The sequence below is a fragment of the Aquarana catesbeiana genome, linkage group LG03 (genome assembly GCF_042186555.1).
Source record: "Aquarana catesbeiana isolate 2022-GZ linkage group LG03, ASM4218655v1, whole genome shotgun sequence".
Taxonomy (NCBI): Eukaryota; Metazoa; Chordata; class Amphibia; order Anura; family Ranidae; genus Aquarana; species Aquarana catesbeiana.
This window is the reverse complement of record NC_133326.1, coordinates 555,801,442-555,814,017: the sequence shown is the minus strand read 5'-3', so window position 1 is coordinate 555,814,017 and position 12,576 is coordinate 555,801,442. Positions and strand designations below refer to the sequence as shown.

The following is a 12,576-nucleotide window of genomic DNA, read 5'->3' as shown; positions in this document are numbered from 1 at the left end:
TTCTCTTGAACCCAAAGTGTGTTATTGGCAGGATCACCAGGTGAAAATGAAGGAAAAAGAAAACTAATGTGGCCATTACATTTAAAGACTGGTAAGCTGTATTACACATGACACATATATAAACCCAAGAATAAAAATGCAAAGAAAAGGCAACACTAAATGGAAATTATAGAAGTTGGTATATTTAAACAATAACCATCGACTGTAATAAATACATTCAAATATATTAAAATGCATCACGCCACTTACTCAATCCTTTTGAATGGTATAAATGTATAAAAAAAGTAAACTTTAACTAGCCAATCCATAGAAAACCTAATATACAGTAAATACATGTAATGGTATACTTTAGTTAAAATTAATGTGCATGTCCAGACAAGTCTTTGTTAGGCCCCTTTCACACTGGGGTGGGGGCGGCGTCTGCGGTAAAGTCTGCTTGTTAGCGGCGCTTTACTGTCGGTATTCGCCCGCTAGCGGGGCAGTTTTACCCTCGCTAGCGGCCGAGAAAGGGTTCAAAGCCATCGCAAAGTGCCTCTGCAGAGGCGCTTTGCCGGTGGTATAGCCGCGGTGTCCCATTGATTTCAGTGGGCAGGAGCGGTATACACACCGCTCCAAAGATGCTGTTAGCAGGACTTTTTTTACCGTCCTGCTAGCGCACCGCTCCAGTGTGAAAGCCCTCAGGGCTTTCACATTGGAGACAAAGCAGCGGCACTGTCAGGACGGTTTGTATTTTTAGCGCAATAGCCCCTGCAAACTGCCCCAGTGTGAAAGGGGCCTTATGGATAGAGGAGAGAAGGTTTAGAAATCATTTTCTATCAGTAAGGCTTCATGTACACGGGACGTTGTTCAACCTCTCCTGAAAGATTTAACTTGACAGATAGAAACCGGCATCTAAAAACGGCCGTTTAGCCGCGTTTACACGCTGCATTTAGTCGTGTTTAGCCGCGTTTGCGTCTAGAAGCGTTTGAAGCGTTTTTTTTTTTGTTTTTCAAAATAGACAAAAATGAAAAACGCCTGTAAACGAAACGCAGTTTACCAGCAGCAGTGTACATGAGCCTTAACATAAAAATTTACATTTCTAGAAAAAGTTTCAGTGGTTATAAAATAAACTATCATTGGCAAGAATTAAGGCTTCAATACTGACACTTTTGGATAACTGATAATCTCTTTCATTAAATAAAGTACAGAACCGCAGTCATAAATAAGATAAAAATGAATAGTCCCTTATAGAATAAAATAAGAAAACCAGCTTTTGCTAAATTCTTCCCCTTCTATCTGAAGAATTTGCCCGCAGTGCTTATTTTTTTGCCTCTAGATGTCCTTGGTCTAATGGCCAGCATCATTCAACCCACTTTGTCTGAGCCCAGGTCACCCCGGACCCTCCCAAGCCTGTGACTGGACTGTAAAAGGAGAAACAACACAGTGATGGGCTCATCTTGCTATCACTCTGCTCTCGTCTCCTATGAGCATGCTTCTTGTCAGCACATGAACTGATCAGCCTCTTAGGCCTCATTCATGAGGGAGTACTTATTCTATGCATTAAGATAAAAGGCTTTCTGTGTGCAGCAGCCCCCCTCATACTTACCTGAGGTCCATCCAGATTCAGCGATGTTGCATGAGACACTCATCTGTCCGGGACTCCCCTTCTCATTGGCTGAGACAGCAGCACAGCGCCATTGGCTCTCGCTGTTGTCAATCAAATTCAGTAAGCCAATGAGGAGAGTAAGGGGGCGAGGCTGGGTCACGGCTCCATGTCTGAAAGGACACAGGGAGCTGCAGCTCGGCTGGGGTCCCCCCATAACAAGCTGCTTGCTATGGGGGCACTTAACAGGGGGGAGGGGCTAGGAGCACTTTAGAGGGACCCGAGAAGAGAAGGATCTGGGCTGCTCTGTGCAAAACCACTGAACAGAGCAGGTAAGTATAACATGTTTCTTTTTTTTTGTATAAAAATAACAGACTAGTATCACTTTAAGCATACGCCTGCCCATGCAAGGGCAATGTTTGCCTGTATGGGGATGCAAAAGTGTTCAGTAACAATGGCTCCCGCTGCTATCAATCTATCCAATGAGGACGGAGACAGTGGCTGGAGTCACTGGGCTCCTGCACAGCCCTGGAACGGATCAGCTCAGGTAAAAAAAAGGTAGGGTCGGGGTAGCTGCAGCAGAGAAGGTTTTTCACCTTGATGCATAGAATGAGACTTTACAACCTTTTAAGTATGTCTGTGTGAACGAGGCATTATACTGCTTCTTCCTCCTCTCACACTCCAGCCCTGCTGTACAGGGACTGGAAAAGGCTGATAACCGGGTCACATTCAGTTACTTGCACTGCTTATATTAAAAAAATACATTTAGTAACACATTAATGAACACAGAGCTGCATTCATTTGTGTCGGTTATATATATTGCTTAAAGCAGTAATAAACCCCAAACCAAAAATGTAATATATTGCAGCTTAGCAACTCTTAGATGTGGTGGCTGCAATTTATTTTATTTTTTTTTATAGGCTTTTTTCGCTCTGTTTTCACCTGATGACCTGACCAGTAACACGCCTCCTGTATTAGGGTGCCTCCACTCTGGGTGAAGGGACAAGAGTCACCTTTGGACATCATTGGGGCAGGGAAGTGTTGGATGTGTTAGCAGATTTAGATACTCTAATAAACTGAAGCCAAACTCCAGCTAACACTTCATAAGCGGGTACAGCAAACAGTTTTACTTCTTTAGGGATAAAGATTTTGCATAAATAAAAGCTGACCAATGTAAACACCCTTGTCAGTGTTAAATGTTTTGTCTCCACTTTTTAACTGCTACATCTGCAGGATTGCTTGCTTTGCTAAAAAACAGATTTACTAGCAGGATGACTAGGTGGATATAAAAAAAAAAACGAATACAGCCATCATATCTAAGAATTGGTAAGCCGTAATATAATAAAGGTTTGCTTTTTGGGTTTAATACACCTCCTCCCAGGGTCAGCTGATAGCCTCCCATGGCTTTTAATATCATTTCTATGCTGATGACATCCAACTATCTTTCTACCCTTCAGCTCACTCCATCAGTCTTCTCATGAATCACAAATTTACTAACAGACATACAGTATAAGCCTGGATGTCACACCACGTCCTCAAACTCACTCTATCCAAAACCAAGCTCATAATTCCCCCCCGCCCCCCCCACGTGCCCCTTCCCCTGACTTCTCTGTCAAGATCAATGGCACAACCATCAACACAGGTACAGATCACACAGCCGCATTATTCCTTCACACAGCTCCGGGTGTGAATGAACTACAAGCCCCGACATCCTTTGCGGTTGTCGGCTTGCAGCTCTCAATGAACTATCACAGTGCTGTGGAGCAGCACTGCAGGTTAATCATCCAGGTTCACGTGTTTACAGGGATTGTTTCCCCATCAGTGAATGTTTGATGAAAGTTACATTTTGCTGCTTTACAAAGATCCCATTTTTTGTATCATACTGTTTTTTTGAAACGTTACAATTAACATTTAAAGCAGCCCACAGATTAGTTTTTTTTTTTTTTTTTTTTTTAAACCAGTGGGTTGAGCGAAAAAAAAAAAAAATTCCCCAATCCACACGCTAGATGTGGATGGGAGAATCCTCCCCACTAATTGTATTTTGAAAGTCGGTAGACTTCCCCACCGTTGAAAAATACTGATCAGTGCTACTGGGTATAGGCTGCAGTGCTGATCGAGCAGGGAAACTCCGACAGGGTGGATGTACAGAAGTTCAGTAGATCAGTAAATTGACTTCTGTACTTCTGTACAGCTAGCCTGCCCATACATGGAATGAAATATGGTCAGTCCCTGCTGAACCAGCTGAAATTCAATCCATGCATGCTTGGCTTAATACACAGATGTACGGCGATGTGTAAAGATGTATTTGTCAGATTATATTTTGCAAGAATGCCGTGTAAAGTCTTATCTCAAGTCAGGTGACTTTCATAGATGAGATCCTCAGAGCCACTCCTCTATCACTTTCTGAAAGCGATGTCACAAAGTCCACTGAGGGTTGGTGTACAGTAGCATCTCATTCAGAGATAAAGCAAAGGGGAAAATAGCTTCTATTTGCCTATGAGGAATATTTACAGCAACTCATATAGAGAAATAGACATAAAGTAATGCTACACATCAAAAAAGTAATAATAAGCACAAATGTATATTGCTCCATAAACTCCAAAAAATTCAAATACTAAAGGTTTACTTAGCTTGGTAAATAAGGTGGTAGCTGAATCAGGTGAGTAAAAATCCTGTTTTTATATTTTTTTAATTGCACTGATTGCTGTATAAATGTGGTCCCAAAATCGTGCCAAAAGTGTCCGATCTGTCCGCCATTACTAGTAAAAAAAAATAAAGAAATAAAAATGCCATAAAACTATCCCTTATTTTGTAGATGCTATAACTTTTGCGCAAACCAATCAATAAACGCTTATTGCGATTTTTTTTTTTTTTTTTTTTTACCAAAAATATGTAGAAGAATACATATCAGCCTAAACTGAAGGAAAAAAAATTTATATATTTTTGGGGGATATTTATTATAGCAAAAAGTAAAAAAAAATGTGTTTTTTTTTTTTTCAAAATTGACGCTATTTTATTGTTTATAACCCAAAAAATAAAAACCGCAGAGGTGATCAAATACCACCAAAAGAAATCTCTATTTGTGCGGAAAAAAGGACGTCAATTTTGTTTGGGTACAGCGTCACACGACCGTGCAATTGTCAATTAAAGCGACGCAGTGCCGAATCGCAGAAAGTGCTCTGGTCTTTGGGCAGCCAAATGGTCCAGGGCTTAAGTGGTTAAAGAGAGTCATGTTAGGTATCTGTTTACTCTGTGTAACATCTTTCACATTGTATAAAACAATTTGGGTAACTATTGTATTTATTTATTTTTTTTATTCATTAAAGTGTGTTTTTATTTTTTCAAACAATTTTACAAGCATTTGCAAAACAGCTGTGTAAATACTGTGTGACATAAAAAATTGCAACAATTGCCATTTTATTCCCTAGGGTCTCTGTTAAAAAAAAATAATTAAAAAAATATATATATATATATATATATATATATATATAAATAAATATATATATGTTTGGGGGTTATAAGTAATTTTCTAGCAAAAAATACTTATGTAAGCTTGTAAACAAAAAGTGCCAGTAAAAGCCTGGTCAGTAAGTAGTTAAAATGAACACAGCTTTGCCCTATTTAAGAAGCTGAGTAGCAATTCACTTTGCTACATAAAAAGCCTTTCCTTCTGTATATTAACTTGTTGTGTTCCAGATCCTTCCAAAATGAATTCATAAACACAACAGAAGCCAAACGCAAAAGCCCATATATATTATTTTTTCCATAAATAGTATTATGTCTAGTGACTGTATGTATTATTGTTTTCGGTAAACTTTGAAAAAACAAATATGTAAACATAGGTGCACTGAGAGGTAAATAACTTGCCCAGCCTGTTGCTGTTTTGCATACTTCGCAAATGAGTGTTCTACTTCAGTCTGCTCAATAGGGGGCACAAGAGTTCAGACAAGGTGAATACGATGAGAACGTTTCTTTAAGACCCCTTTCACACTAAACACTGCCCCACGCCAGCGGTAAAGCGCCGCTTGTTTTAGCAGCACTGTGCAGGCAGGAGTGGGATGCTTTTAACCCCAAAGAAGGGGTTAAAAGGGCCACTGCCGAAGCGCTTTGCAGGTGCTTAGGCAGCGCTGCCCATTGATTTCAATGGCAGAGGCCGTTTAGGAGCAGTGTATACAGCGCCCCCGCACCGACCCAAAGATGCTGATTACACGACTTTTTTTCCGTCCTGCAAGCGCACCACCCCAGTGTGAAAGCACTCGGGCTTTCACACTGGATTGGCAGGGGAGGCAGGTTACAGGCGCTATTTTTCACGCTAAAACTCCTGTAAAGCGCCTTCAGTTTGAAAGGGGTCTTATGCCCCGTACACACGGTCAGATTTTCCGATGGAAAATGTCCGATCGGAGCGTGTTGTCGGATATTCCGACCGTGTGTGGGCTCCATCGGACATTTTCCATCGGATTTTCTGACACACAAAGTTGGAGAGCAGGAGATAAAATTTTCCGACAACAAAATCCGTTGTCGGAAATTCCGATCGTGTGTACACAAATCCAACGGACAAAGTGCCACGCATGCTCAGAATAAATAAAGAGATGAAAGCTATTGGCCACTGCCCCGTTTATAGTCCCGACGTACATGTTTTACGTCACTGCGTTTAAAACGATTGGATTTTCCGACAACTTTGTGTGATCGTGTGTATGCAAGACAAGTTTGAGCCAACATCCATCGGAAAAAATCCATGGATTTTGTTGTCGGAATGTCCGAACAAAGTCCGACCGTGTGTACGGGGCATTAGAGTTCATGCACACTGGGAGCAGAAAAATGCCAGAACTTCTGGCAGAAAAAGCGGCAGGAAAAAAAAAATGCTCAAAGTAGCGCGTATTACACAAGAGTTTAGAAGAGTTTATGGGCATTTGCTTTCATAAGTGTTTGTTTCCAAAACATTCCCCTCTGTTCACTTTTTATTATAACCAATGTACAGTTGAAAACGCCAAACGCTCCTAAACACCACGTTTAGCGTTTTTTTTTTTCTGCCTGAAAACCCCTTTAAAAACCCCTTTAAAAAAATACACTTGTGATGGCTCCAAACTCTCCTCTTGCAATATGCCTCTAAACACCCCAATGTGCATGGACACATAGGATAACACTGCGCTGCTTCTACAGGCAGAAGAAATAAAATCGCAAAACTATTGTAGAAGTGTTTTTTTAAGCCCAGTGTGCATGGACCCTTAAAGTGGATGTCATTATAATTATTAGACAGGATTTATATAGTGGTAACAGTTTGCACAGCACTTTACAAAATGAAGGCAAACATTACAGTTGCAATACAATTTGGTGCAAGAGGAATCAGAGGGCCCTGCTCATTAGATCTTACAATCTAAAGCCTCGTACACACGATCAGATTTTCAGATGACCGTTCGTCCGTTTTTTGTTGCATGCTAGTCTCATGTCGAAAGTGAAGAGGTTATTCACCATACGAAAATTCTCAGAATAAAAAATTCACACAATACAACTTCAGAAGTGACGTAATGTGCTGAATAGTTTTGTATGTGTTCTTTCGTTTCTGAGCATGCGTAGTCTTGCTCTTATGTTTTTTTTCGGATGAAAACTGTACTAATGAAATGAAAATCGGACGCTGAGTTCACATACGACAAAAACTTTATAGTCTGCACATCCAGCCTTTGTCAGACGAAAAATCAGAATCGGCTGTAGAAAGCACCATACTAACGAGCCGAAAATCGGCAGATCCTTTGACGGATGAAATTTTACTTCCGATTTTCATATCATGTGTGCCTTTTTAGTCATCAAAAAAAAAATATTTCATGTTACTTAAAGCACACTTCCAGGTTTTTATTACCTCTCACAGAGCTCACAGTACTCCTGAATCCCATCATGGTTTTCTCTCCTGAAGGTCAGTGCCATTTAGTTATATGACTAATGCCCTGTACACACGGCTGGACAATGATCGGACATTCCAACAACAAAATCCATGGATGTTGGCTCAAACTTGTCTTGCATACACACGGTCACACAAAGTTGTCAGAAAATCCGATCGTTCTAAACGCGGTGACGTAAAAAACACGTACGTCGGGACTATAAACGGGGCAGTAGCCAATAGCTTTCATCTCTTAATTTATTCTGAGCATGCGTGGCACTTTGTGCATCGGATTTGTGTACACACGATCGGAATTTCCGACAATGGATTTTGTTGTCGCAAAATTTTATAGCAAGCCCACACACGGTCGGAATTTCCGAAAACAAGGTCATAGTACACATTTTCCGTCGGAAAATATGACTGTGTGTACGGGGCATAAGAGTACAGTATGTACGGGAATTAGGAAACCAGATAGGTAGATAGTACTTTTTTTTTTTACAAACTTACATTTTCCAGGGGGGTCAATACAGAGAACAGCCCCTGCCAAGATTTAGGTATACTAAAAAAAATGAAATATCTTACAAGCTTAGAGAATAAAACCAAAACTTTTTTTTTGTTTGGATAAAACAATGAGGGGTTATAATCTCTTTCAAAGTTTTGCCATTTTTGATGGCGCTGGCGAGATTCACAAAGGGTCTGGTATGGACTAGGGGGGGACCCCACACCGTTTTTTTTACCAGCAGTTTTCTTTTATTATTCAGCGGGGAAGCCCCTTGACAGCTGGTGACTCATCAGTTGTTAAGGACACCGCGGCCAGCTTCCTGGCCCCGCTCCTTAACAACCAGCTTTTACTGCACCCTGATTGGGCAAGGCTTTGCCCAATCAGGGCATAGAATGCACTGTGCAGTGCATTGCAGGGCATTCGGCGGGGTGAACACCTGCCGAACACCCTGGAAAAGGAGTGACAGATTCCATAGTCGGCTTGTCGTTAGGGTGGCTGTGTCAGTTTCATTCCGGGACACTGTATTGAATTGGAAAATTCCAACTGTTTTAAGTCCCGTTGAGTGCATCTACTGCCTGCTTCAACTGGCTGAACTATTATATTAGGGGAACAGAAATATGTTTAAAGTTTCATCTATTGCTGTATTGCTTATTGACATCTGTAACCTCTTGTTACCGGATTGCTTTTTCTCTAAGCAATATTCATCAGAAAGGTGAAAGTTTCATCCTGAACCTTGAAACTGAATCTCATTTGTAAATAACATTCACTGAGGATCAGGGCCATCTTTAATATTGATAGGACCCCGGGCAAACATTTTCTTGGGCCCCCCCACCATGCAATTTCACTCTCCACCTGCTCTGAGACATACAATAAATAGCAGCTAGACTTAAAATCAGTTACTGTATCAGATCAAGCAGCAATTGTGATTGGTTGCCAGCGGTAACAGCATATCATTACTGCTTACTGACTGGTTGCTAGAGGTTACAGCACATATTACGGCTCACTGATTAGTTGCTAGAGGTTACAGCAAATGATTTCTGCTTGTTAATTGGTTGCTAGAGATTACTGTTCAGTAATACTGCTCACTGATTAGTTGCTAGAGGTTACAGCACATCATCTCCTCACTGCAGGGGAGCATGATATACATATGAATGCCGCCTTTATTTACATATCAATGCCGCCGGCCGCAGCTATTTACTTAGCAATTCCACCGCTATTTACATATGAATGCTGGTTATTTACATGTAAACATAGGGTCTGCAGGTGAGTCATCTGTACACAACAATAGGGCAAAGCTGGGCAGTAATAATACCAGCACTACACACTGAGATATCGGGACACAGCAAAGAACTAAAACTTCAAGGGACAAGGGAATTTAAACTTGGATAGTTGGCAAGTATGAGACAGCTGCTTTGGGCCCCACAACAATGACAGGGCCCAGGGCAGCTGCCCCTTTTGCCCTGCCTTAAAGACGGCCCTGCTGAGGATCATAAGCAACCAGCCACAAAACCTGGATGGTAAAACTGGTAAACCTTCCCCACAGGATGGATTAAATTCATCTTCAAACACTGTACACCACATTGGATACTCTTTGTTATTCTTAGTCAGTCTTGTAAAATGCAACATCTCAGAAGTGAACCCATGTATTTAGCAATATGTGAACATTATTACATATCCAGTCACAGAGGCCCTGGGTTTAGAGATACATCTTCATTAACTTGTTTGTTGTAGGGCAATGTTTGTCTTGAAGTTGTTCCAGAAACGACCCCACCTCTGGTAACTTCCCTTGGCTTTTTTTGTTCCATAAATGAACACCATAGCTGTCCTTTAAAAGCTTTTCCAACTCAGTTGGTTCAATAACCTGAAAATACTTTCTCCAGTCCTGCCAGTCTACAGGGTAGAAGGCCTCTTTTGGAAGCACATTGACACCTTGGCAACTCTTCTTGTCCCTAAGCCTTCGGATTGAACACCACTTCTTAAACACTCGAGTCAAGAGTTGCGGACCTTGGTGACCATAGAACCAGTAATTGTAATTGCCAACAAAGTCTTTCATGCAAAGCTCAATGAACTTGTGCTGTGGTTGGAATGTGAGAAAAGCGCCATTAAGTGTATAAAAAGACTGCATACCCATTGCGTTTGTGATATTTTCTAAATTTTTTAGGATAATAAAATCTGTGTCCAAATAGATACCACCCTCTTTCCAAAGGATGGCCAAGCGGCAAGCATCAGAAAGTGTTGGATAGTCTGATAATTCCCCTTGGTTTTCTGCTTTAGAGAACCAAGTGATTAATGGAGTATTGTTAAAGAGTTTCTTGAAGTTTAAGGGTGAAAATTCTATATTGGGAAAGCAGCTAAGAAGAGAAATGCCAAAGTTTTTCTCTTGCATGCTGTGGCCACTTAAACCTTTCATCAGGACAGTAACCTTAACCTCTGGGTGTGCTCTTGCTGCTGATTCCACAGCACACATGGCTTGAAAGGTTGGGCTGGTCCTGTCCGAGGTCTCCAAAAAGTAGATTCTACTAACAATCCCTGTGGGTTGGGACATATTTAATGTCAAAGGTATGGTACCCGGACACACCACCTCTTTTGGTAAAAGGTGAACTTTTGCTTTTTCTTCAAAGATGTAGTACTTTTTCAAGTACATGATCAGTATGAAAAAAGATAGTGTGGTAAAAGTAGCGAAAGAGAATAACCAGGACTTGATAGCCATAATTGACCAAGGGAAAAAAAGCAGAAATGGTAGCCGTTTTGCCTTCACTTCAATACAATTTCAGGAACCTGAAAGATAAAAAAAAAAAGGTCAGGTCAGACAGCCTGTCATCATTATCTACAGCCTAGTGGACTCTAAACATCTGTAGCCGCAGACGGCTCCCCGTCTTCATTTTGCTCTTTCCTCCAATCCCTTGGATTAACTTTGTCTATTTGCTCTGCAAATTTCACCACGGACTGCTACATTCAATGCAACATTGTCTATATCATAAACTTTAATTTTGCAACAGCTGTTTCTGTTTACAATCTATCAGGCTTGTTGGTAATGCCCTTTTACTGCTTTATACATTTATAGTGTTATTTTAATGAATTATTTTGGTGGTGTTCTGTGGTTGTTTCATGTGTGTCTTTTTTGTGTGTGTTTGTCTTTGTCTCCAGACCTTTAGTTTGTACTTAGTGTTAAGTGTGGAACTGCTGTAATTTTTTTATTGATCTTTTTTCAATAAATTAAATTAAATTGTTTATTAATTTACCTTGTTTATCAATATATTTTCAGCCCGGTAATTGATTCCCAGGAATTTTTTATGTGACACTTTGCACTGAGCCATCTTTTTTGCAACAGGGCACAATTTTTTCTATATTCTCTTTTTTTGTCACTAAGTCCCACTTAATATAAGTGTGTGGGACAATACCGGTGGGTATTTGCTGGTACCACAATTTCTTTGGTTCCCTTCCCTCCCATTTTGTTATATGCTTATGACAAGCACAGTATCAGATCCCACAGTGCTGCCACCAATACGTGAAAACAGCAGTGTTATGTGTGCATGTACACAAATGGGTTGATTTACTAAAGGCAAATAAGGAGGTTGATTTACTAAAGTAAACAAAGGGGTTGATTTACTAACGGCAAATATACTGTGTACTGCAAGTGCAGTTGCTATAGATATGAGGGGAAGCTCTGCAGATTTATATTATCCAATTTTGTGCAAGCAAAAATGCATTTCTTTTTTTCCTTGCACGTGATTAGGTATTCTTTGGAAAGTGAAGCTTTACCTCATTTACTAAGCTCTGGTGCAAGTGCACTTGCAGTGCACAGTATATTTGCCTTTAGTAAATCAACCCCTTTGTTTAGTTAACAATGCAGTTAACCTGTTACACACAATGCAGTACATCTAGCACTAGGTACAGTGTTGTATCGGAAACACCAACCGATCACAATATTTGCAATAACAATCATGACAGATAAATGTCTCTCTCTCTCTCTCTCTCTCTCTCTCTCTCTCTCTCTCTCTCATCCCCCCTCTATCTCTCATCCTCCTTCCCTTACCCCTCACCCCTCTCTCATCCCCTTTCTGTCTCTCTCATCCTCCCTCTCTATATCTAATTTAATTTGTTATAACAAAAAATTGTTTGCATTTTTAATTATTATTTTATTTATTTATTTTAATAAAAAGCCCCACCATAATCCTCAGTACCAGGCCCATGATGTTCTTAATCCGGCCTTGCTGGTGTTGACTGATGAAAAGACTGTCTTGAAATGCATTGGCTAGCGCAACTTCCTTTATCCTGGATAGGGAAGATTAATGCAATCAAAATGACTATTCTACCCAAATTGCTTTATCTATTCAGAGTCCTCCCTATTCCAATTCCTTCCTATTTTTTGAGAATAGTACAAAAAAGAGCAACTTCATTTATATGGGGCTCTTCTAAACCACGTATACCTATACACACACTACATCTTCCCAAAAATAAAGGAGGCCTGGGATACCCTAATTTTACTAACTACTACAGAGCAGCACATTTGGCCAGTCTGTCCAAATACCATGCAAAACAGGAAATCCCATTATGGGTATTTATAGAGGCTTCAGAAAATGACCCTCTATTAATATCAAATTTATTATGGCTTGATCC

General features: G+C 40.4%; 1 protein-coding gene across 1 annotated transcript in view; it reads right to left on the bottom strand.

Annotated features, from left to right (window-relative positions):
* Window positions 1-6,118: 6,118 nt before the first annotated feature.
* A4GALT (alpha 1,4-galactosyltransferase (P1PK blood group)) overlaps window positions 6,119-12,576 on the bottom strand; it is a 64,966-nt gene continuing 58,508 nt past the window's right edge. The window contains exon 2 of the mRNA XM_073621699.1: window positions 6,119-10,734. Coding sequence (XP_073477800.1) covers window positions 9,653-10,666 — 1,014 coding nt within the window. The 5' untranslated portion in view covers window positions 10,667-10,734 and the 3' untranslated portion in view covers window positions 6,119-9,652. The remainder of the gene's footprint in view (window positions 10,735-12,576) is intronic.